General features: G+C 44.2%; 1 protein-coding gene across 7 annotated transcripts in view; it reads right to left on the reverse strand.

The window, feature by feature from the left end:
- The window catches only part of Osbpl1a (oxysterol binding protein like 1A), a 186,133-nt gene that overhangs the window by 24,558 nt on the left and 134,680 nt on the right, over window positions 1–26,895 (reverse strand). For all 7 annotated transcript variants that reach the window (XM_029471901.1, XM_021150443.2, XM_021150445.2 and 4 more), the window contains one exon: window positions 7,008–7,083. In XM_029471901.1, the coding sequence (XP_029327761.1) occupies window positions 7,008–7,083 (76 nt within the window). The remainder of the gene's footprint in view (window positions 1–7,007; window positions 7,084–26,895) is intronic.

Below are 26,895 nucleotides of genomic sequence, written 5' to 3' on the forward strand. Positions count from 1 at the left end.
CGAGAATCGACAAATGGGACCTCATAAAATTGCAAAGCTTCTGTAAGGCAAAGGACACTGTCAATAAGAGTTTACACTCTTTAACACATTAAAACACATCTTCTTTACAGGGACTCAGAAGGTAAACATTCAAGAAAATGGGAAGCCACTATCATAGTCAAATAAAAGACCTTTACCCAGCATTCCGGAGGTAGAGGCAGGTAGATTTATGAGAATGAAGGGCAGTCTGGTCCAGGGATACAGTGTGAGACCCTGTCTCAAATATATCACACACACACACACACACACACACACACACACACACACACACTGGGGGGTGGGGGGCAGAGAGAAATGTGTGCACACACTTCAGATGGTCATGAAAACAGTCCTGACCTCTCTCAGGAGCACACAGCAAGCTATTTTAAAGCATGCCAACTGGATGGCAAGTTTATTTCCTCCACTGTCTGGAGTTAATTAAAAATAATCTTACACTTATTTTGGTTTCTAAAACTTACAATGTAGGTAATAAAAACAGTTACACAATGTACATTTCCCCTCCATCTCTCCTAGTCCTTGGTAATTTAAATGCACTGTTGCTTCGTCTAATCCAGCAGACAAACCTGGTTGTGGTATCCCTTAGCTATTATATAAACAAATTAGCATGTGTCTATGTCCCAGTAATAAGAAAATGTGTATGCCGAAGGTCAGCTTCAGGAAGAGACATTAGCCGGAACGCTTTTTATCACTGAACTGCAGTCAGATGGAAAAATTAAATATTTATTCCAGGCAACTCTACCTTGTGACCTAGCCAAACAAAGTTTAAACTGATACATGCACATAAGTAAACCGCAGTGATGCAATTGAAGACACTCCTAACGGAGACTGCTGATCTGCTGACGGGCTGTGAAGAGACAGAGGAGGAAGGCCATCCCTTCATTCTAGCACCATGCACCGCCCATATGCAAGGCTGCTTTGAGCTCAGCTGAAGTCAAGGCCATTTTCTAAACAATAAGTCTCCCATCCTCAGATCTATGTGCAAGTAGCTCAGATGTGGGGTATGGACAGAAACCTTGGGTGTCTGCTAAATCTGTCTACCCTGTTGCTCAGGCAGCCCCTCAGGAGCCATGTGTGGCCCAAGCACTCCATTGGCCTCTGGGTTCTTCACGAACAGTCCGGAAAAGCAGCAGTTTTGGGTGTTCCTTAGGAGGAAGAAAGGGGGAGATGAGCCTGGCCCTGGATCCTTTCTCCATGTAGCATGAAGGCTGCTGTAGTGACACATCCCTTCCGTCTAGAGCCATGGAGGATCACCTGCCATGCTCTAACTAGTGCCACCCAGCTGGGGACTCACTCCTGGAAATGATTCATGGTCTAGGGCTTGTCATTGGCTAGATGACCTTGCCATCTGAATGCACTGTCGACAGTGCCCTGAGCAGCAAGGCTAGAACGTGCACAGCAAGGCACTCTAGAAACAAAGCTGTTCTGGTGGCAGCTGCAGCTGCCTCACCTCGATCCTCACAGACATGTGAAGGGCACATGGAAGACAGCGAGGCAGGAAAAGTGGAGAGTGTCTGGGTGTTGAGCCAACTGCATGGGGCACCTTAGTACTACCAACAGGAAAGCAGGAGAGAGAACACATGAGAGGCTACAGGGAAAAGGAAGGAAACTGAGGACTGCTGCATGGGTCTGAGCTGAGGGGCGATGAGTTGCAGTGCTGGGCAAATGTGGAAGGCAAGCCCTGGCTGCCAGTGCCAAGCCACAGTCTTCACCTGGTATTTGTTTCCATATTCCACCCATGCACACTCACTCTCCTCTCAGCTCTGGCAGGCCTGGGCTAGCCACATGGCCCTGCCAGGCTTATCATTTAAAAAGTAAACATACAAGACACACCTCCCACCCTGAATTATTGTAAACAATTTTTTGTTCCTAAGTGTGAAAGCCCTCAGAACTTGCTATCAGGGAGTCTAGGCACAGCCTCTTTCATGCAAGGTACCACTCATCTACTTCTCCATACCTTCCCCCACTTCAGCTATGGAGTTGAGGCCCACTAGGGTGACTTCTAGCAGTTCTCCGAGGAGAGAGTCTGATTTAGATCATGCTACTCTGGAGGTGGTGGTGCTGTGTCTCAAGTCAGTGTTTACAGCACTGCAGGTGTGGCAAACCTCCCGTCTTTCCCCATTCTCTACCTAGTGAAGCACATGTGTAGATTGACAGAAGTGGTTATGGCTCTGTGTTGAAGGCCTTGTCACTGGCAGGTGACTACCATCAGCCAGAGGAACTCTGATTTCACTGGTGCATTCCCAACCTGGTAGCAGCACGTAGGACTGGTGGCATATGATGCCAATGAAGGAAGCAGGTCCTTGAAGAGAGTCCTCCAAGCGCGTCCTGTCCCTGACCCCTCTTATCTGTTTTCTGACTGCCCCAAGTGAGCAGTGTCTTCTGCCACTCCAAGTACAATGACACTCTGCATCATGTTAAGGGTACAGCCAGTCTCTGACTAAAGCCTCTGGAACCAGAAGCCCAGGCCAATCTTTCGTCCCTCATGTTCGTATCACATCACTGGTCACAGTGGTAGAAAAGTCACTAACACATCTCAGAGCCCAAAGGAACACAAAACACTTTCATCAAAAAATACTAACTTGGCAAAAGTATGCCTCCAGGGGAAGTTTCCGAATCCCTTCTAAAGGGCTGGGTAACACTGGGTCAAAGAAGTTTGTGGGTGCGGATGGGAGAACCTGGGAGAGCCTCCTGTAACATCCCCAGACCACAAGGCCTACATCTTGGGAACAAAGTCCTCTCTACAAGTTTTCCAAAGTTCTGTTTATACAAACAGTGGAAGAAGTCCTAATTGATTTGTCAGCTTATAGATCATAACAAATTATTTTTGATAATGCACTCTAATTTTTGGCATATAGCTGAGAAGGGACAAAGAACTGAATGACAATCCTAGACATTAACAATCCCACAAACTCCTACTCCCATCTGTTTATTAATGTGCAAAGGGCTTCTCAAGCTTGGTATCTATAAAAGTAATGTAACTGTTCCTACATTCCACTATCAGTTTTGCACTTGGAGATGGTCGCTCAGATGTGCCAGTCCAACTGTACCAGGACCGCCTCACTCACACACAAACAGTATTCTATGTTTTATGCTGATATTTTGGAAATATTCCAGCCATAATGTTACCACTGATATACTGTTTATAATAGTGGTACAAAGTTAGCATTCCTTTTAGACACATTTTGTGATAGTGTAATACAAAATCAATAAAATACTTTCAGGGATAAAAATTGGTTCAATGCAATTAATTAGTTTCTGTAAAGATAGAGAAGAGAAACACAAGTGTAAGGGAAATGGGACTTTATGCTTTTGAACTATTCGAAAGCACCCTGTGCTTGCATACTTAGCCGACCAACGATGACAGCAAGAACGTCTCCGTGGGAATGGCCTCCCCAGAGCCCTGCAGAGTATTACAGAATTTTCATTTGTAAAAGTCGGCATTCACCATAAAGCAGACCTTCCTCACCTCTTACAGTAACCAAGCACTAAGGTCACAGTGTTGCCTGCAATCAGGGGATGTAGAGGGGACATCAACGACAAGGGCTCTTTGCCTTGGCCCAAGTGCTGTGAACAGGTCTCCCAAAGCTGAACCTGCAGCTGGGTCTGCTGACAAAGCTCAAAAGCCAGGCACAGGAGAAGGGGAGCCAGGCTTAAGGAAACCTTTGCAGGAAGACAGTAGAGCAAATGTTTTGAGAGTACTGGGGAGAGGGGTCCTGCTTACTGAAAGCTTTAGTCACAAAGGGATTTATATCGAATTTTAGTTACATAAAGTATTTATTTCATACAGTGTAACTGGATATCTGGTAACAAAAGCCTGCCCACAACAAAATGGGAAAGGAAAAGGAAGGACTTCATAGGTGTGAGAAATGTGAGATTCTATACTCTTTAGAAACAAAGCAAAGTATGATGTACTGGGGTCCCGGGGAGGAAAGACCTAGTGAGCCCTGTTGTAGAGGTGTTGGATCACTATGTACACAGTAATAAATACCCTAACTGAGAAAAGAGAGACTGTCCTTCCTGGTCACAGAATTAGAGCCTCACCATCCCTAGCAGGTAAGCATCTCCCATGAGTATTGTTTATATTTTCATTTGATCTCACTGTGTAACCACAGCTGGCCTGGAACTCACTAGGTAGGCCACTCCAATCCACAGAGGTCTGTCTACCTCTGCCTCCTGTGACTTTGAAAGCCCACATTTCCAATTACACTGCCCATCACTGTATCAGTAGGCCATTAACTAAGAAAGCCTTGAGATCAGTGTTGAGCTGTGAGGCTGATGCCAGCGGTGCTCACACACTGTCAGTCTGGCCTAGTCCACAGGGACAGTGTATGTAGGTCAGACAGAGTCACATCTTCTCTGCTATTTTTAAAACTTCTAAGCCAGGCATACTGGTGAACATTTGGGAGGAAGAGGCAGGAGGACTCAGAGGTCAAAGCCAGCCTGGGCTGCATAGCAAGACCCCATCTTGAGAAAGAAACCAACCAAAAAACCAACCAACCAACCAACATCTTATCATCAGATTAAGAGACTGCATAATGCTCAGGGAAAAAATATGGCAGCTGAAGGTACCTACATGGTTTTTCAATTGATCTTTAGCAAATTGTTACATGTAACATTTTAACATTGTAACATGATTGTAATAGAATCATGGGCATGACATAAAGGGTTTTTTAAAAAAATTCTTTAAGGATATCAACATGTATGCATGCTACTATTTTCTAAGTCTTGGCTTGTTTTCTTTGGGGCAGGGTAAAACAGGTATACATTAGAGTGAGTTATACAGAAAAATACAATTTTAGCTCTGGTAGCGCCCTTTGCACTCCTCTGCCAGGTATCTTCACTGCCTTCTCTGATGTTGTCCAGCACTTCCATCTGCTGACTCTTCCTGCAGCCCCAGAGGCCTTACACAGTCAGCAACCCAGAACATTCCAGATGCTGGTGATGCCCGTAAACCCATGTTAATGAATCTAGAACATCAGAGGGTCACCTTCCAAGGTCTTACTTCCTTGTAGCTCTCTGTCCGAGCTTTATCAGCCTCCATGAGCCAGACCCACAGATAGGCTTCAGAACACTCTGCAGTGCTAGCGACCCACACACCTGCTTGTGTTCGCTCTCCTGGACCTAGGATTCATCCACATGTTTATTTGCACCTCAGCTCTGTACCTAAAAATAAAAGCATTGCCACACTCTGGAGAGAACAAGGACAGGTTTGATCTAACATGATGTCATCTCCTAACTTAGAAAGATCAGTTCTAATGTAGAAAGGAACTTGATAAAGACAAATGGGCATACTGTTGGTGATCTCCACAACATCTACCACACCTGATGCCACCACGGACCCAACATCTGCTGAGACAGGAAACGGGCTCAGACAAGAGACATACAACAAGTTGTGTTTTCTATAATGTTCAGAAAGACCAGCCACACATATTGTGTTCATACAAACTCCTTTCCCACATGGTCTCAAGGCAGACGTGGCACCGATTCTATAGAGACACAGAACAGACCTTCACTAGATGTGTTTATCTTTGTCATACAACATGGAGCTGTGTGTCTATGTGTGCTTCTAAAGTGAGAGCCAGTTCCAAACCATGGGTTTTGTTTAAACAGCAAGTTATGAAACCAGTTTAATGAGTTGACATCAGTGTTGCTTTAATATTAGAAAAAAATCACTGTGGTAATGATAATCATTCTCTTGTGACACTGGCTCTCACTTTAGAAGCACACATATACACACAGCTCCATGTTGTATGACAAAGATAAACACATCTATTGAAGGTCTGAAAAATACTCCACAAAAATTTTTTTGAATTGTTAGTTATAAAGGGACTATTAGCGTCAGTAACAAGTGACGTTTATTAGCCTACAGTCTAGTGGGTATATAATCGTCACCTCATTTAATTCCATATTTGCCATGTTTGCTGCCTTGAATCCTAACGTGACTGAAGAAGACTGAAGCCCACTTTCTGACTCTCAGCTGGCCTCTCTGCTGATACAAGGACCACTCTGTACTGAGCACTGTGCCGGCCTAGCAGATGCCTAGACATTTTGTATAAACTACGTATCTTTGCACATAAGCTAGGAGTGGTACCTTGCCCAGGTCTCACCTAAAGGAGTAGCCAGGCTGACATGAAAGTCATGAAATAGCGTCGCAAAGCCTAGCTGAACTACTCTCTGTGAAGGATGCAGAAGACACAGGTTTACGCTGACTATTTCTGGGATGAGCAACTTGGAAGTCTCTGCTGACAGGGCAAAGAAGCACTAGAATGTAGGGAGCAGAGATGCTGAAGAGACTCTGGCATCAGACGGGCATGCAGGAAAGGTTCTGGCAGCACACCAGGAGGCACAAAGTGGCGGCATCCACAGTATACTGCTCAGACTGAAGCCTCAGTATCTTGAGAGCCATGTTATTCAGTTACCATCATTTTTGGTGGCCATACTAACATCTGAGGTGTCATGCTAGGAAGAGGCTTCTAGCCTTCATCAGATGGCAGAGAGTCCAGGAGGCAGTGCTGCCATAGTCCTCCTCTCCCAGATTAGACCCTGCCATGACAATGCAGCAGAGATGATCCAACACATCTCCCATACTGCGCTCACAGAGACTGCACAGAACCCTAGCAAAGGAAGAGTCTACTTAGTGGGGTCTGTCCTAGGAGACAATCTCTAAGGAGATGTATGGGCAGATACAAGCTTGGTGAGCCACTGAAGAGAAGCGCATCCTTATCTTCCTAAATAAAGGTCCCATGAGAGCCATGTTAAATAGCTGATCTAAGGCTGAGGGTTTACACTCATGGGTACTTTGACCACTGTTAGGCCACACTCCTATGTTGTTGTTGTTATTATTATTATTATTATTATTATTATTATTATTATTATTATTATTATTATTATTATTGAGATCCCCTTCCCAAGGATATGAGGTCAACCAGGTAGTCGCTGGACACCATGAGGAAGCAGAGTTAACTCACCATTCCAATGCATTTTCTGAGGATGCTCCAGATGCTGAAATCGTTTCTGGAGAACATAGGTGATGGCAGGCTTGTTCTGGGGGAAAAAAAAGAAAACACACTTCATTTTTAATGCCAGTGATAGTGGAAAGAAAGCCATGTTGCCATTGACCTGAGTATAGGCACACCCACCTACAGACACATTACAAAAATGTGCATTGTCACAGACAGTGCAAAGCAGTGGCCATGTCCACTGACCACTGCTCTGACCCCTGGTATTTTCAGAGCAAATAAACAGGCCCTTTGTCTTCAGTGCTGTGATGACTATAACTCCCTCAATCTGTCCTGTTCCTCAGAAGAAGGCCAGATCACCTCACTCTAAAGAACCTTCATACATGCTTCTGTGTGCTGGCATATCTACTTCGGTTATCTGACTCAAAACCCAGTAGCCATACTGTGACCTAACAAACCATCACACTCTAGCCAACAGCTGGACACAACGTGCCATCCTAAAGCCTGAAGTGTTTTGGAAATTAAGTGAGAAAATACTAACAAATTATCAAGACAGAAGCAAAGCTGAAACCCTGGATTATGCAATTCAAACTTGCCCAGGGCACTGGCATGAAAGAATTTGTGATACCTCCTATACATTGGAAGACTTTTTCAAAAGCAACCCTTGACAGAGGGAACATTTTCAAGGCCTCTGCAGAGAAAGAAGCAAGACAGACTATGCTTTCAGTAACAGGGGGTCTCCAGCTTCAATTGCAGGCAGTTAGAAGCCAGGCCTGGTAGGCAGGATTCCAAGCCCACCCCAGAGATCAGGACAGCAGTCCTATGGTAGGGAAGGACAAGCCGGCCAGGTCAGCTTTCTACAGCAGATGGCAATAACTCAGCTTGCCAAGGTGACAAGAGCTGCCAGATTGCTAGCTGCCTGCTAAGAGACATTCAGATGTAATACTCAAGGACTACAATACGTGCTTATAATCCTAGTACCTGAAATAATGAGGCAGGAGGATAGCAGTAAACAGCACTGGTTTCTCTTCTACGGGTCTTGGGTCTGGTTCCCAGCACCCACATGCTGGCTTGCAAGCACCTGTAATTCCATTTTAAGGAATCAGACACCCTTTTCTGGTCTCTGCAGGCACCAAGTATTTATGTGGTACACTGACACACACACACACACACACGGGCAAAACACCTGTACATACAAATAAATTTAAAAAGAAAACAACTACCAACAAAACTCAAAATACTCAAAAAACCTGTTATCTTTGAAAGAACTCCTACATCAATTTGAACTATAATGGGATTTTCAGTTTGAAAGCAACGACTACTTAAAAGCTGTCCTAGTGAAATTCTTCAGCCTTTTCTTTCAGGAATATATACTGTTCAATCAGGAGAGTCTTTAACCAGGCAATATGCTAGAGCCGGGGCCACAGCAAGTATTTAGACTACATTCTCCATTCACCAAGACTACCAATTCCTGTGACAAGGACAATACATCCCAGGAGCACAGATCCCTAATGCTGTTGCCACAAGACTTTATAATACCGTGTTAGCCATGTACATCAGCACCCCTTCCCTCTGCTGACTAAAGTGCAGTAACACACTGTCAGTCTGGATGAAGCACACGTTAGGGTCACAAGTGGTTACCCACAACAAGGGTTCACATTAAGTATATAGCCATGTCCTACTGTTCTGACAGGAGACAAGAATAGAGGCAAGAAAGGCAATGTCTTACAAGTGTGTTGGTGACAGGTTTGCTACATACCCACGGCTGGTTTCCTATGCTATGTTCTCCTGGCTGGTCTCAAACTCTCACTCTTTCTGCCTCTGCAGTGTGATGAGTACAAGTCTGTACCACCACACTGCATCTCAGGGGCATTGTTTTAGAAAGAGAAGAGGATAAGGGACCTCAAGCTCAGTAACTATTAACCATTTAGGAACTGCCATAGGTTTGCCACTAGGAGTCCCACGGGTTATTCTCTGCTTTTCCTTTTGCAATATTTTACGAATAGACTAATTACTTGCTTATGAGGAAGCCAAATTACCAGCAATGATATGTATGTCAAACAAAACTAGAGAGGAGAGGTGGAAGGGAGTCTGAGTGGGAACTTATTCTACAGACTTCTGGGTTCTTCTGTGGGATATGCAGAGCCAGGTGCAAACCTTAGCCCACACTGTGCTAGGAGTTGGTCAGAAACTATGAGAAAAATACTGGCCTACAAGAATATATGCTGTGCAGAAGTCTTGGTTTAACAATGACCTCAGAGCTGTTGACCATGACCTAAGGCTGCCAAGGCTGCCAGGAAGACAGGTGCAATGGCAGACTGCAGGGAGGCACATAGCCAAACAGCCCCAAGAGACAGACAGACTGGGGCCCAGATCGGGTGCCACTGTCAACGGTCTCCTTAACATTGCTATGCAGGAAGACTTACCAGAGCCCAGACAACGTGTCTAGAAAACAAGACTAACTGTGAGCAAAGGAAGTGTGTAATTCTGGAAGAACACAGGAAGAAGGAGGTTAGGGGACAAGAGGCACAGCAGGGGACCTGGGGTATGCCATCTGGGGTGAAAGGTGTAAACGCCCCTGCAATACCCCTACTGTCTCACTCTCCCCGAACCTGTCTCTTTCACCCTTCTCCACAGCATGGATAATGTGACACCTGCATAATCTCTTGTCTACCCAGGACTGTGACCAATCAGTATGGAAGGTCCGAGGTTTTATTTACTGCTACAGTGGTGCCTAATACAGGGCCTAGCAAAGGAAAGGAATGCTTGCTGGATAAACTCTGGATTATTATCATTTTTCTCTCTTAGAAAGTATTCGGTTTTTTGGTGTATCCAAGACAACAGGAATCACAGTACAGATCAAGTAAATAGATGTCAAAGTAATTGGCCTAAGAGGGGAGAGAGGTTCTGTACATCTGAGGAAGGGCTTCTGGCAGAGGCTGTGTTAGGCACAGCATGGAAAGCTGAGCTGCCCCAAGGAAGGCCAGGAGAGCTGTGCTTCTGGGCAGCCTACAGGGAACAAGACTGAGCACACAGAGTTATCTGCCCAGTGCCAATGATGCCAAGGGTGTGCAGCCATCCCTGCTACATGAACACAAAGAGAACATTACACAGAATTTCAAATGTGGCAAGATCCAAGTTAATCAAGTAAAAAGGAAAGAAACAAACTAACTTTGGTCTTCCTTGTGCAGGGGACTATAGAATGGCTCCCAGAACCGCCTAAGCTGAACGCCTGGCTCAGGGCCAGCAGCACTTGTGACTCTGCAAATTTAGGAGGCAAAGCTTACGTGGAGGAAGTGGGCAAAAGGGCATGCTTCTCAAGGCTACCTGCCCTGAGTCTCCCAGAACCAAGGGTGACGAGGACCAAAGACTGAGTCCCATGGAACCAAGAACTAAATAAGCCTTCTCTCAAGTTTTACTTTGCACGTTTTAAAATGTACTCATTGAGAATGTCTTACATGTATATAATATACATTGATCACATCCGCCCTCCAAAACCTCAGAATATTCCCACCAGGTTTTCCCTTCCAACTATGCCCCTCTCCAAATAATCCCAAGTCCAAAACCAGTCCTGGCCAAATGTGCATGGGTGTCAGCCACCTACAGAAAGAAGGTGAACCAAATAGGGGACATAACCCTGAAGAAAGCAGACCCTGCCTTCCCCAGTGGCCATCAGCCGCTAATAGCTCTTTAGGCACGGGTGGGCGGCTGTGAGCCTCCCCACCTGTGCATGAGTGTGGGTGGGCTTGACCTTGAGAGACATCAACAGGAACCAGCCACTGTAGGGAAGAAGCTGGCACTGGAAGGAAGGGCTGCAGCCAGAATATTAGCATTTTAACAAGTATCATGCAAACAATTCACATACTGTCTTTAAAATGGTCTTCCCTGTCTTTAAGATGGTCTTCCCTTCCATCTCAGCACAGAACCTTGTCTCTGCAACTCATATGCCAGCAAGATTTTGCTGACAGGACCCTGACAAAGCTCTCTCTTGTGAGGCTATGCCAATGCCTGGCAAACACAGAAGTGGATGCTCGCAGTCAGCTATTGGATGGAACACAGTGCCCCTAATGAAGGAGCTAGAGAAAGTACCCAAGGAGCTAAAGAGGTCTGCAACCTTATAGGAGGAACAACAATATGAACTAACCAGTACCTCCTAGAGCTGTGTCTCTAGTTGCATATGTAGCAGAGGATGGCCTAGTCAGCTATCAATGGGAGGAGAGGCCCTTGGTATTTCAAAGATATGCCCCAGTACAGGGGAATGCCAGGGCCAGGAAGCGGGAGTGGGTGGGTTGGGGAACAGGGCGGGTGTGGGCAGGATATAGGGGTCTTTGGGGATAGCATTTGAAATGTAAATGAAGAAAATATCTAATTAAAAATGCACTGTATTTCACACTAAGAACACCAACTTAGCTATGAGCTCAAAGTGAAGTTCAGCTGTGAGGAAGCAGGTTGCCCAGTGGAGAGCCTTGCTGCTGCCTGCCTCACAGCCTACACTAGTGAAGATGTAAGCTGCATAAGTCCCTCTGCTCAGCCACACGAGCCACACTTCAACAGCCACTTGACCATAGCAGCAGCTATCCTGGATGGACTGGATCCCAGTGATTATTTCTTAAGATTGTGGAGAAAGAGAAAAACATTTCTCAAGGGTGCCCAGTGGATGAGAACAGATGCCAGCTCACAGCTCACAGCCTACGCCAGCCAGGCAGGGCCAGTGCACAGGGGGAGGGGAGATTTAAATAAGGATATGGTAAATTACGGTCCATTGATTTGCATCATACACTTCTGTATGTTAAGATTTCCATCAGGAGTATGTTACTGGATGGCAGTATTAGCTCAAAGCAGGAGTCAGAATGGTTCAGCAGGGAGTACAGAGTGGCTATTCTTTTCCCCTGGAGTTCATCTGAGGGTCATTATCTTGCAGGCTAAGAAAAAAAAACCAATCCACTGTACCAGGGGCTGACAGTGTTCTGCCTGGCTCAGTTTTAGACCACACAGAGGACATCATGGCTGTCTACACAACAAACTACTATCTGCGTTTTGAATGAGAAACCTCCTTAGTTTGTCTTAACTGTGTGATGGTGCTGTCTCTGCTTGTCCTGCCATGATGCCCTGTTCCACACTCTGGCAGACAGACTCTAAATGAGCAGAACCAAATGAGTTTATGAATTCTGACTAAAGAATGCTGAGCCCCCAAAATTTCTTCCTGAGAAAAACTGTAAGCCGTCTCCTACTTCCTGCGTCCAAGCTTTGAGCCACCCTTGGACAATTGAAGCCTTAAGAGAACTTCACAAGTCAGGACTCAGAAATTCACATTACCCAAAGATTCATCCATCTGCAGACACCCTGCCCTCCTGTTTGTGTCCCATGGATCACCACGGTAAGCACACAGCGCCACTTGCTCAGGAGACTCTTGGCAAAGATGATAAAGATATTGATAAAACAGGACAGGCTAAACTAAGCTTCAACTAGAACAAGGGGCATGGGGCGTATCATCTGTTCAAATGCATTTCCTAATTCCCCGGGGCCATTGTGAACACACCTATGTCACGAGTATGGCCATGCAAATGCTGAAATCTCAGCACACCTGGGTAAGAGTCTTTTTCAGTGGAGAATGCACATCCGGGACAGAACCTGTTATTTAGCACTCTTGCTACTAGCTCACCCAGAGTCTTAGCAACCCCATCCGCGCCCCCATTCAAAAGCATGCCACTTGGACAATTTACTCATCGGATTTGGCAGTTAGATATGTCAAATACTTGGCTCACTAGCTACTTGAGAGGTGATTCTATTTTATAGTATGATTTGTAAATTAAAATATCCCCAAACTATATTATCATTATAATGAGTATATTAAAAAAAACAACTCATTTTTGTATTTTTGAGAATTAGAATTCTGTATCAAACCTGAAGCATATACAATCTTCAAGAATTTACCAAGGGGCTGCCCTGTCTACCTATGCCCATGTCTTGGGAAATCAGACACTTCATACTAGACCCAGAAGCTGGTCTGGCCTTTTATATGGCTGCCCCATTGAAAGGGATGGGACCCAGTAGCTATTCCTGCCTGCCCAGATTTGTACCACCTCGAAGAACAAGATCACCTCAGCTACCACACCCACAAATAAGCACTGGTTGTTTCCATAGTTAAACTACATGCAGTACCGACCACAAGTATCAAGCCAAGCCAGGGATAGAGTCTGATCCATACAAAGATGAAGGCAAAGCTAGACAGTGGTACAGGATATTAAACTGAGAAGACATGAACACCCATCACAGAAAAAATCCCAGGAAAGAAACACTAGAGACAATTAAGGGTTGATCCTGTGTAGTGTCTATGGATGTGGCAGGTGTTCTATTCTCAGGGAAAAAACTGGAGTAGTTTTGCACCCTCACCCCAGCTCAGGAGAGGAGGATGGCATCACAAGCATACTACTATCCAGGCCCTCCGAATGCTACAAATACAGTCATTATGAAGAAAGGAAAGTAACAAAAACAAACAAACAAAATGACTGACTTGGTTCCTGTTGTCTTCTCCCCAAACTGCCAATCCTAGAATAATGGTACCAGATGACAAAGATCCTGATGAAATCCAAGACTAAGAATTCAAGAAATGAATTAGAATACATAATTTTCAAAAATAAAAAATATTGTTTAAAAAAAGCCACAGTAACGAAATAACAGGGTATTGTTATAAAAGCAGACAGGAACATCAATGGAACAGAAGGTGGGGATAGAGCCAAACCACACTCACCTGACGACAGAAACACCAAAACCTTTTAGAAAATGGTACCAGAAAAGCTGGGAGTTTACACACAGAAACGAGATCATATGAAACTAGATCACAATGTCTTACTGGGCTGGCTGAAGTGTTCAATTGATAAGCTAGAAACACCTGCAAAGAGCATTTTAGTTGGGGAATTGTGTAGCTCAGGCTGACCTGTGGGCATGCCTATAGGGTGGTTGACTTCACTGTTAACTGGGGCACGATGACCTAACCTGGTGGTGGAATCTCATTCATGGGCTGGGCTCTGGACCAATGCTCAGAACTGCAGAGCCATGTCTCCAGCCCCCACTGGGTGGGGGTTGTTTGTTCATTTGTTTTCCCTTCTATTTTCTTTCTTTTGTTGTTCTTTTTTCTAGTGAATTCTTTTTCACTCAGTATGTTCTGATCATGTTTTTCATTTCCTCTAACTCCCCCAGATCCTCCCAGATCCCCCCTTCACAACACCACACCCTTTCTCTCTAAAAAAATAAACAAACAAAATACAGAAACAAAAACTCCAAGATCTCTCTCTCTCTCTCTCTCTCTCACACACACACACACACACACACACACACACACACACACACACANCACACACACACACACACACACACACACACACACACACACACATACACACACACCCCATAAAAACACAAAATTACAAGCCAAAGTATTTAAGTAAAAGACTAGTAAGACAAATAACTGCCCACACAAAGCAACATGAAACAAAAAGTCCACAAAGATACCGTGGGCACTGGGTCTAACCTGGAGTGTGGTTAATATACCCAGCAAGACTCTATCAAAGAACACAGATGTTTCCTTTTCAAGCAGGTATCAACTGTAGGTAGCATCTTGGTTGTGGGTAGGAGCCCATGTCTACTTCCCCCTCTCAGTGATGGTACCCCACTGCAAGCTGAGCAGAAACTGACTGTACGCGCTGCCGTAGTCTTTGTGAGTTCATTTTGCACGCTCCTGCTGTGTCATCCATCATGTCTATCTCTGACAATCTCTCTGCCTTGTCTTATTCATTGGTCCCTGAGCCAGAGGAGAAGGTTTGATGAAACACTCGAGTTTTGTTGTTGTTTTTTTTTTACTTGTATATTTATCTACTTATAAGAATTTTTTTATTTTTATTTTATTTTGTTTTATTTTTTGGTTTTTTGAGACAGGGTTTCTCTGTATTAGCCCTGGCTGTCCTGGAACTCACTTTGTAGACCAGGCTAGCCTCGAACTCAAAAATCCGGCTGCCTCTGCCTCCCGAGTGCTGGGATTAAAGGTGTGTGCCACTACTCCCGACTTATAAGAATTTTTAAATAAATGAAAGATATTAATTTTTTTGCTACACTTGCAGGTTTGAATTAGTTTACAAAAGTTTGTACACAGATAGTTTTGTTGTTTTTTAAATAGCTTCTGTATTTTATATCCTAGTAAAGGTTTCTCTCACCCAAGCTAGAGCTTTTAAAATTATGTCCTAATTTTAGTTCCCATACTGCAAAATGTCTCAAGGCCACATCTCCACAGAAAGCAGTGAGGCCTTGCAGAAGGCTGTCCTTGTCCAGACTTTGAGACCTCCAAGATCCTCAGGTCCCCAGTTCCTTTCTGCCACCTTCAGAAAGCTCAACAGCATGTATATAATTTAGTTTCTATATCATTTTAAAATACCATTGATCATGAAGTCCCCACCTCAGAAAAGGAAGAAGAATTCCAAGTTGTTTTCAGTAAGCAGAGCTTTCACAAATGCTGTAACATGAGAATATCCTTAGCAAACTTCAAATGCGCTTTAAGGATGGAGCGAGAATCTGCATACTAATGGCTCCACCCACAGTAGACTGTCAATCACTCAACAGGAGCCTCACCACTGAATCTTCACAACAGCCCTGTCCTCTGAGCTCTCTTAGGAAATATTGTGTTCATAGTCACAACTGCAGGTAAGCAGTAGAAATGGGATTATTACAGAGTCGGAACTCCCAGCATTTAAAGTTCTGACTTCCATTAAGGGCTGTGAAACCTGAACTAGGAATCAAATATCCTATGGTTAGTGTTTCTACTTAGGAAATAGAGTTACAATGTTTCTTCCAGATCTTCCTAATCCACTGTGAGGATAATGTATACAAGCAGTACATACAGAGCCATTTTTTTAATATTATTTATTATGCTCTGTAAACTCCATTTAATAGTTAATAAAATGAGCATTTCAAAGTGAATATTGTACACCTAGGTCCTAGGTGGATTTTTGTCAACTTGATATACCAGGTGAGAAATTACCCCAACAGAAGATCAGTGGCTGAGCCTGTGAAGCAGTTTTGTGGTTAATGATTGATGTGTGTGGGGGTGGGGGGGGGACCAGTAACACACAGGTATGAGTGATGCCACACCCGGGCAGGTGACTCTAGAGGTATACAGTAGGAAGCTGAGTAACTCACAAGAAGCAAGCTAGTAATTAGTGTTCCTCCATGGCTTCTGTGTCAGTTCTTTCCTCTAGGTTCATGCCCCAACTTCCATCAGTGATAGATTGTGATCTGAGAATTGTTAAATGAAATACATCCCCCTCCCCCAAGTTGCTTTTGGTAATGTGTTTATCCCAACAACAGAAATTCTAAGACAACATAAGTAAGGGTAGGGACTGTCAATCAAATGCTTGCTATAATAATACAGGCACAAATGTCATGAATTGTCAAATGATCTTTTAAATATGTGTGGTCACAAGGGCTGATGAGATGACTGGACAGGTAAAGATACTTGCTAATAAGCCTGTCAACCTAAACTGGATCCTCTAGGGACTCCTATGGTAAGAGGAGAGAACAGATTCATATTACCCTCTGACCTCCACACACATACTACAGCACACATTCATCCATGCACACATGCATGCGTGTGCACGTGCACACACACAGTAATAAAAACGTGGTCAAATACATGCTTAAGTACAACACTTGGTTAGAGACATAAAGCATTTTCCCAGGGCCATATGTGTAAAAGACCTGTCAACATAAAGCAGACACTAATGGCATTACTTCATGAAAATCATCTCATTTTGTAGCCTGGGGTATTGAACTGGGTGGACAACTTAACAATTTCAGTTTTGGATGATAATGTAGCAAAGTAGTTATTTGCTGAATAATCTCCAGTCAAATCAAAGCTCTCTTTGATGTTACTTTTTATGACTGAGCACATGGGTCCCATGCTGCCATGGCCACTGAGAGAGCTTCGTACAACAAAGACAGATATTCTGGTCAGTGGGTCTCACCTAGGGTCTCCAGTCAGCACAGCCCAGAAGATGTATAAACAACAGTACAACCCTCCTTGATAACTACTGGCTGGGGCCCGAGGATGTCAAAAATTCCTTAAACCAAGACTATGGTTAGGGGTCCATAATGCAAGGAGGTAGTACTTGAAGTCTCTCTCCTTCCTGTCATTCAATAATCTGCTGGCTATAGTGAGGTGGATAAGAACAGAACTCAAAGACTCATGTATTTGAATGCTTGGTCCTAGTTGGTGAAACTGTACAAATATATAGAGCAGGTGAGTCACTGGGGTAAGCTTCAAGGTTTTCAGAGGACCATGCCATTTCCAGTGTGCTCTCTGACTCCTCCTGTTTGCAGCTGGACATGTGGGCTCTCAGATGTTCTTGCTACCATGCCTTCATTCTGCCATTATGGACTCTAACCCTCTGGAACTATAAGCCCAATTAAGTGCTTCCTTTTTTTAGGTTGTCTTGGGCATGGTGCTTTATCATAGCAACAGATAAATAACTAATACACTGGAGTTCTTCACCATATAACTGGAGCCAAAATTCCAGGCCAGTTTTATCCAAGTAGTGTTATTCATTTAATTGACATGATTGCATGGAACACACTTGTAGATGTCACACTTAACTTGAATGTGCTTTAAGCGTTCCATGGCCATTATCACATAAAACTAATTCTTGTCTAGACCTCAGGTTACTTCTGCTCTCCAAGAACATCTCTGGCAGATGTGCAGCACTGCCCTCCATCCAAGCTCCTCTTCTGTAGCTGCAGAAATGGTGTTGAGCTTAGCCACACTGTCAGCAGCGGGATTTTAGAAGTAGGTCTGGTGCCCTACCTCAGAACAATGAGGTCAGCTGGCCCCACACTCCACTCATTTCTCACAACTCTGTACTTCACCTTTACACAGCCCTGCCAAGCACTGCACTGTGGTCCTCCTGGGGGTTGGACAGCAGGTTTCCTCTGCTGCCTATGCTACCAAGGCTTTGGCATACAACAGGTACTCAGTGTTTCAAAATGCACGGACCTACTGCGTGTAAGTTAAAAATGGATCCATGAGAGAAACTGGGGAAATACGGTATGTGCACTTAAGAACACATTTGCCCTGGCCCTGTCTTGAAGAGGACTCTGAAAACCAGCTTCTTCAACAAACTTCTTGCTTCCTTTGAACAAGTGATTACTTCATGTTATTAACCATTCTGTATGAACTAACAAGAGAAATGAGATGCCAATACACCTGGGCCGGAACCTAGGGTAAGCATGTGGGCCAGGGCGCTCATCATGTGCTGTGTACTAATGTACACACTTGTCAACAACTGGCACTTATGCTTTCTCCACTGTTGAAATTCTTCCTTTCTCTCTCATATCCCAATTTAAATAAAACTTAAATGAAACACTGCTTGTATCTTTAATTTCTGTTTCCTACTGACCTGACTGAATCAGGCTTCCAAATTAGAAAGTCATTAGAGATGAATTTATAAATATAAATTTATAAAATGGAAATTTTAAAAATGATAGTATAGAATAAATTAAAATATCAATAAAGTCTTAATTCATTTATACATCAAAAACAATGTAAAAATGGCTCATTTTGGGATAAAGTTCACAAATGTATTCTTTAAAAAGAATGCTAAAAGGGAAATGATATTTGGGTAAGTTTTCTAAGCTGATCATTAGGTAAATGTTCCTTGAAAAGTACCCAAAACCACAGCTGGAAATTCTTGCTCTATTTTCTCTTTATCCTGGCTAAGACAAAAGGGATCATACAGAATGCACCCCATTCTCTTCATCTGAAAGGATAACAGCTCCAGCAGGCAAGTACACAAAGAGGGTTAGACAGGTGACTTGTTTGTCAAAATGCTTGCAGCGTAAACATGGGGACTCAAGTTCATGTCCTCCTTACTCTTGTTAAAGCTGGTTGCAGTGACATATAGCCAACTCCAGTGCTGGAGGCAGCAGAAGGCGGGAAGGTGGAGATGGGCAGGTCTCAGGTACTCTCTGGCTAGCCAGTTTAGCTGGAACAGGTTTAGAGAGAGAGAGAGATTGTCTCGCAAAAAGTATGATGGAGGGGCTTAGGTGATGGTTCAGTCAGCAAAGCACTTACCATACAAGCAGCAGGGCTGAGATGCCTAGCTGGCCACACATATCTGTAACCTCAGCTTTGGTGGAGAAAAGGAAACAGAGACAGGTAAATCCTGAGAGCTCATTGGCCAGCCAGCCCCAGCCAAGCTGATGAGTTCCAGGGTCAGTGACAGATCATATCCCAAAAGATCGGATGGAAAACAATAGAGGAAAACACCCCACACATGCATCGCTCACCACACCAACATATATACAACACACAAGCACACACACATCACCATTAGTGGGGAGTGACAGAAAAACTGGTGTCACGCTTTCATGCCTGGGCTCCACAAGTGCCCAACACTCTCCTCCCTTCCTCTCCTTCCCACCCCAGTTGTTTTACTTTTGGCAATACAATGACTCTCGGTTACATTAAACTTTCCCTCCCTCCAGTTTTAAGTTCTGATGAACCTTCCGTTGCCATCAGGATTGCAGGATACGTAGGTGCATGATGTGAAGATAAAGATAAACTTTACGAAGCCAGGATTTCTATCAGGTAGGGCTCTAGGATAAGCAAACCAGAGCACAGGACATTTACAACATGCATTTCTTCTGTCGTCAGTAAGAACAGAAACCCATATCTGTGTACTGTGAGGAGCTCTGTGCCACAGTGCAGGATTCCTGAGGCCCTTTCCATTTTCATCAAGAGACACTGGTGAATTTAACTGGAGAAAATGCTGTCGGTGATGAGGAAGAACTCAAGGGCAGGTTCTACGTGTATTTGAGTGCCTGAGAAGGACCCATGAAAGAATAATTAAAGAGAAAACTTAAAGTGGGCTCATTAAAACTTATAATGTGTGCTTTAAGAAGCTTAAGAACTTGTGTCTATTATTAAGGAGACCAAAGGTCAGGTTACAAAGTAAAACAGTTATATTAGTTATATTAGTGCCTAGATTAGGAGTCACAATATATAGACTCGATGATACAAATATACAGACACAATTTAAAATAAATAAACCCACAAAAAAAACTTCACAGAACAAGCCATGTAGCATAAACACTGGACAAGTAGTTATTGTTTCTGAAGAAAGGCTACCAAAACCAGAGAGGCACTGACGCACAGGCGTGAACACCAGATAGAGGTGAGGGTGAGGGCAGCGTGCACGCCCACAGGAGGAACACGACATACCTGTGGGAAGCAGCCAAATGTACATGTCTCCTATGACCTGATAAATCTATCCCTGAAAGTGTCGAGAACAAAAACCACACCATAAAAGGATGCCTGTAAGAACAATTACACAGTAACCTTATTTCCAACTTCAAACTGGAAACAATCTAACTCCACCATCAAAGAAGCAACAGGCACGTTCCAAACATGGCACATCACTCACCAGTATAACGGACAGATGCTGATAATCAGATGGATGGAGATGCCTCTTAAAACACCATAGCAGGTGATCAAAACAAAATTTACAGCATGCACTATGATTCCATTTGTAATCCCATTAGATAGCAATCTTTAGCAACAGAAAAAAAGAATAGCAGTTGTCTATGGAAGGTGTGGAGGTCTGAATGAAAATGGCTCCCATAGGCCCACAGGAGGTGTGGCCATGTTGGAGTAGGTGGGTCTTTTGTCTGAGAAAGTGTGTTACTTGGGGTGAAGTTTGTCTCAGATGCTTCAGCCAGGCTTAGTGTTTTACTCTCTTCCTGCTGCCTTTGGACCCAGATGTAGAACTCTCAGCTCCTTCTCTAGCATCATGACTGCTTGCATGCTGCCATGCTTCCTGCCATGACGACAATGGACTAAACCTCTGAATAAGCCAGCCCTCAGTTAAATGTTTTCCTTTATAAAAGCTGCCATGATCCTGGAGTCTCTTCACAGCAATAGAACTCTAAGCCAGGGACTGAGTGAAAGGCAGTTGTGGAATGTTGAGCAGTGAGGGCGTGTTCTACATCTTGATTGGCATGTCAGGTATATGTGAATGTGCATTTGCCCCAAATCTCCAACATACACCCTTTATTATTTTTGTTTTACAATGGTTTGGTAGTCTGTTTTATGTTGCTAAGAACACAAGACTAAACAAGTAATAACGACCTTTGGTTCACAGTTTGGAGGCTAAGCAAGGCAAGAGGCTGACATCTGAAAGGCTAGCTACTCGATGTAATATGGCAAAGGGTACCAATTGTGTAAGAGTTCCCTGAAACCTTATCAGACAAGCTGCTGTTTGTATTATGTGGCAGTAAATATGAAGGCCCACAACTGGTCAAGGTTGTGGACAAGGTTGTGAGAAATCACAGACATACACACAGGAACTCACTACACACAGACAGACACACTCAATCTCAGACGATCCTAGAATAGGGGGCAGGAAGATCTTAAGAGCCAGAGGCAGTTTTCCAAACACAGGGCAACTACACACATGACTTCACAATAGTTGTCACAGCACATACATGCTCAAGCCAGGCAAAACCTCAGAGTGGAAAGAGAAGGTGGGCAAGATGTCCCATCCATAGATCCATAGCTGAAGAACTATTAGTAATGAGAGAGAGGGAAAGGTAGTTTTTTCTAAGGGCGTGGCCTCTGGTATGTCAAACACACACCAGCGACTGTCACACACTCAGCAGTACACTGGCAGCCCATCCTGAACCTACAGGTTACAAACCATAACGACACAGGGTCGGGTGAGTGTGGAGGAGGGGCTGGAAGGAGAGAGAGGTGAATGTGATCAAAGTACAGGTTTTAAATCTGAGTTTCACTGGACATGCAAAGCAAAACTAGACCCTTCATGATAATCTCTACATATCCACTGGGGTTTGTGGCCTTTTTGGTCCACGATCAATTTAAATCTTACAAGTTACTGTGGCTCCAGGGAATTGACTTTCTTTTGCTGTAGGCTATATAGTTAACAAATCAAAAAATTAAAATGTATGCCTTTTTCATTTAGCAAGTTAATGATTTTATAAGCATAAAATCAGTACTATTTAGAGCAGTAAAAAAACAAAAACAAAAACAAAAACCAGAGAACAGCATCTTTCTCTGGCAAAGTCTTTAACACAGAGATTAACAAGACAACTAGACCTCAGAAAGGTTTCTGTACTACATACTAGGGCCTCACACATTATACAGTCTTCAGAAACTCTTCAACACACATGGGTAAGTGTGTGCAAAGGCCAATGTCTTTGTAGAGCTATAAAAGCTGTGGATGCTCGAAACAAGCCCAGGAGGTCCAAAGACCCCACCTTCCCAAACCACTTTGGTGAAGCTGGAGAGATTGCTCAGGGGTGAGAGAACTGGCGAGCAAGCATGGGTCCTGTAAACCCCGAGGCAGTAAACAGCAACCCCAATGTTCCTGTGGCAATATGAGAGCAGAAATGGAGAATCATTTGAAGTTCACAGGCTGAGGTAGGCCAGGCAGCAACAAACAAGAGACCCTGCCTCAAACGAGGTAGAAAGTAAAAATATATACTTGGGGCTGTCATGTGACCTCAATACAGGAGCCATGCACTCTTTATCTACACTCAAACACTATGAACAAAAATAAAGAGTAAAGCCGCCAAAGCAGACACCTTTGCTAGGCAGGCATCCCCCTTCCTGGGATGTCCTTCTCTCATGTGTGTAAGTGTTTGGCCTGCATGTGTGCTGGGTGCATGCACTGCACTCAGAGGCTAGAGAGGCACTGGATCCTCTGGAACTGGTGTGAGTCACCTTGCAGGTACTGAAATTGAACCTGGGTCCTCTGGGAAAGCTGCCAGTACTCTTACCCACTGAACCATCTCTTCAGGCCCTCATGGGATATTTATTAAAAACTTTCTATCATCCTGAGTGAGGTAACCCAGACCCAAAACAACATGCATGGCATGCACTCACTTATAAGTGGAAATTGGCCACGAAATACAAGATACCCACACTACAATCCATAGACTCAAAGAATGCAAATAACAAGAAGGGCCCAAAGGAGAATACTTCAATCTTTCTCAGAAGGGGCAATAAGAAAGATACCAGAGGTAGATGGAGGGAGAGGACTGGGTGAAAGAGAGGATAGGGCGGGAAACAGGACAGTGTGGATAGGATCAGGAGTAGGAAAAGCAGATACCAGAGGTAGATGGAGGGAGAGGACTGGGTGAAAGAGAGGGTAGGGCGGGAAACAGGACAGTGTGGATAGGATCAGGAGTAGGAAAAGCAGGGGAAAAAGAACAGAAATTGATGTTGGGGGGCGGGGGAAGCAGGCGGTGCATCTTCAGATGAGCCGGAGACCTGGGACAGGGGTGGGGGCCTCCAGGGAGTCAGTGGAGGGAGTGACTCTAGCTGAGACTCCAGCAGTGGGGGATATGGAGCTGGAAATGGTCACCTCCTGTCCCCAGGCAGGACCGCCAGTGGAGGGATAAACAACAACCCACCCACAAAACCTTTGACTCAAAACGTATAAGATGTTCGGGGACAAAGATGGAGCAGAGACAGAGGGAATGACCAACCAATGACTGGCTGAAATTGAGACCCATCCCATGAACAAGAATCAATCCCTGCCACTATTAATGATACTCTGCTATGCTCGCAGACAGTTTCCTAGTATAATTGTCCTCTGAAAGGCAATGGAAACAGGTGCAGAGACCCACCCACAGCCAAACATTAGATGGAGCTTGGGAGTTTTGTGGAAGAGTCAGGGGAAGGATTGAGGGACCAAAGAGGACAGAGTCTCCACAGGAAGACCAACAGAATAAACTAACCTGGACCCTCTGGGACTCCCAGAGACTGAACCACCAACCAAAGAGCAAGCATAGGCTGGACCTATCCCTCCCACACCAAGATGTGCAGCTTGGTCTTCATGTGGGTCCCCCAAAACTGGAGTGGGGGCTGTCCCTGAAATCTGTTCTCCTAACTGGGCTGCGTTGTCTGGCCTCAGTGGAAGAGGATGTACCTAGTCCTACAGAGACTTGATGTGCCAGGATAGAGTGATACCAGGTTCCCCTTCTCAGATAGTGAGAAGTAAAGTGAATAAATACATGAAAAGAAAAAAGAAAAAAACTTTAGATATGGAAGAAACTTTGAAAAAAGGCAGAAAAGAAATTCATCTATGCAACAACAAATACTAATTAAATTCTGCCACGATTGGTCTTGAACATATACTAGGTTATATCAACAAAATATTAATAATATTTAAAATTAATATATTTCTGTGCAAATGCTTACTCAATCTAGAAGTGGGTACTGGATCCTTGGAGCTGAGTTACGGGCAGCTATGACAGCTGACATGGGTGTCAGGAAAAGAACTTAGAACCTCTGCAGGAGCACTGAGTGCTACACAGCTGAGCCCTCTCTCCAGCCCCGCCATAAATGCCTTCATTCATTTATTACAGTACCGAGGATGGGAGCTAGGGCTGTGGCCATGCTACGTATGTACTCCACTGATCTACTTACTCCATCATCTCAATATTTAAATCAAGAGTAAAATCAACCTCCTCAAAGTTGACAGGTAAGGAAGATGCAACTTGACTAACATTTATGAAAACAATTCCCTCATATAACCATGGGAATATTTGCTCTCCAAAGCTCATGGTTTAACCCTAGTCTTTAAAATATTGTTAATCATTAATCTATGTAGTGTCAATTAAATTTTTGCTATAATGTGGAAACTTAAGGTACTTAAAAGCATCTTACATATAAAATATCTTCTAAGTTTATTCAAATAATCTCAATTAAAGTATTCAAATTTTGCCTACTCAATTCCCTGAAAGTACCTCTCCTTGTCTTAACAGAGCAGGTCTCAGGGCAGTCTTTTAAATATCATTACTATATTCTCCTTTCCACATGACTGATACTGTCATGCACCATCTAGCTAGTTCCGGGTCTGAACTCACGTGTAGGAAGCACACATTTCTGTGTCTCCTAATGTTCTCTGAACACTAGTACACACCAGCCAAGGAACTTATGGCTGAGTCAGACATAAAGGTCAACGGTTAGCCCAGCAGCTGGGAATCTAACCTGATCTAAAATGTTGTAAACTAAAATTAGCCTCACATCTCAGATAAACACCTAAGTCACTACATTATGTAACTTTTTACAGTTAAGCAGCTTAAAATTTTCAAAGAGCCGATTTACTCTTTTAAGGTAATACTTTCTTTCATGTAACGACCTAATATTTGATTTTACTGTGTATTTTGATAATGTGAGGTTATTTTCAATTTCTAAAATGTGTGTGTGTGTGTGTGTATGAGAGAGAGAGAGGGAGAAAGGGAGAGGGGGAGGGGAGGGGGAGGGGGAGGGGGAGGGAGAGGGAGATGTGTAGCTGCTTTTAGAGGCCAGGAGGTAATGCTGGATCCCGTGCAGCCTGACTAATGGTGAGCTGCCCAGCGTGGGTGCTGGCCACCAACGTCTCTGGAAGAACACAACAGTACATGCTCTTAATCCCTGAGCTGCTTCTCCAGCCCCCCACTTTGGGTCTTATAAATGATATGTGTAAAGTCTGTCACTTACCAAACCTGTCTTCTGAGGCGAATGAGCTAGGGCCACTTTATTGATTTTAATACATTTAAATCACATATAAAATCGTACGCATCTATTTCTATAGTATCCTTCTAAAACTTAGAATCCATTACAATGAGTTACTTCCCTCATCCGTGAGTTCATCACATAATGCACTAATGAGAGAGGGCGTAAGTCTGCCCCACCTTCAGGTCTGAATGACAGATGGGCGTGTCCATCTGAGCTAGTGTGCTGATTCTGTGGGGAATAGTAGTTTGGGTACAGGATTACTTACGGTCGGTTCCCTTCAGACATGAGCACATGTAGGGAGGATGCCTTAGGAGGCCGGGAAAGTGTTGCTCTCTTTGCTTACCCATGTCTACCATCTAAGCTTTCACACACTGAGCACTAGAGATTTGATCCACTAAAGTGAGGAGCAAACTGAAGAGAGCATGAGTTAGGAAGAAGCTTGAGGTCAGAGTAGGTGGGGATGTGCACAGATCCCAGCTTCCCAAAGCCTGCAGCAGGGCTGCAGCATGGCTGCTCGGGTACAGCCCTTCCACACGAAGCCCTGCTGTGCCCAGACGAGTTGCGGCTGTGTTATTACTTGTCATTTTGCTGCTGTCAAAGGTGAAGCAGCTTTTCTTGAGTACCTGGAGATCTATGCTAAGAACCTGGTGTGCTCCAGGGGAAGCTGGCTGCGGCACTGAGAGCTGTGGCGTGACCCAGAGAGCTTGCTTTCGCAATGGAGGTCTGAGTGCTCAGCAGGAATAAACAGTTGATCCCCGAACACAGCTCTGGGATATGGTGATTTCTCATAGACTCTGTCTTCCTAGAACACTGAAGACAAAGAGTGCAGATCTCCATTTGAGATAAGCAGGAATTATTTAACAGCAAGTTAACAGGGAAGCAGAGAGAAAGCAGGCAGAAGCACTGCTCTGCAATTGTGACCCTGCGGTCCGTGGCTCTGAAATGTCAGTCTAACTCTAATCCACCTTCCTTTCTAGGATGAGCATAACGACTCCTTTGCGTTTGGCTTTCGAATGAGTCCAACATCCTGTTCTAACTTCCTTAACGGTGTGCGATGCTTTGACTGCTTCTCATCAGAGGGGCTGCTTCTAGGACATTGAGGATCTGGCCCCCCCCTGCTTGCCAAGCACAGCACCTATGGCAGGAACACCAGTTGTCTTCATTTACCTGTCCGACCACCACCTCTTACTTAGAGCTTGCTTCTGCTTCTGAGAGGTGACAGGGCTGTAAACAAGTGGCCTTCTGAGAGTCTGCTTCTGCTGAGGCAGTTATGTGATTATACTACAGAGGAGAACAGCTCAAAGTCTTGACTTTCACTAGTACTAAGAAAAG

This window comes from Mus caroli, chromosome 18, assembly GCF_900094665.2.
Source record: "Mus caroli chromosome 18, CAROLI_EIJ_v1.1, whole genome shotgun sequence".
Classification (NCBI taxonomy): Eukaryota; Metazoa; Chordata; class Mammalia; order Rodentia; family Muridae; genus Mus; species Mus caroli.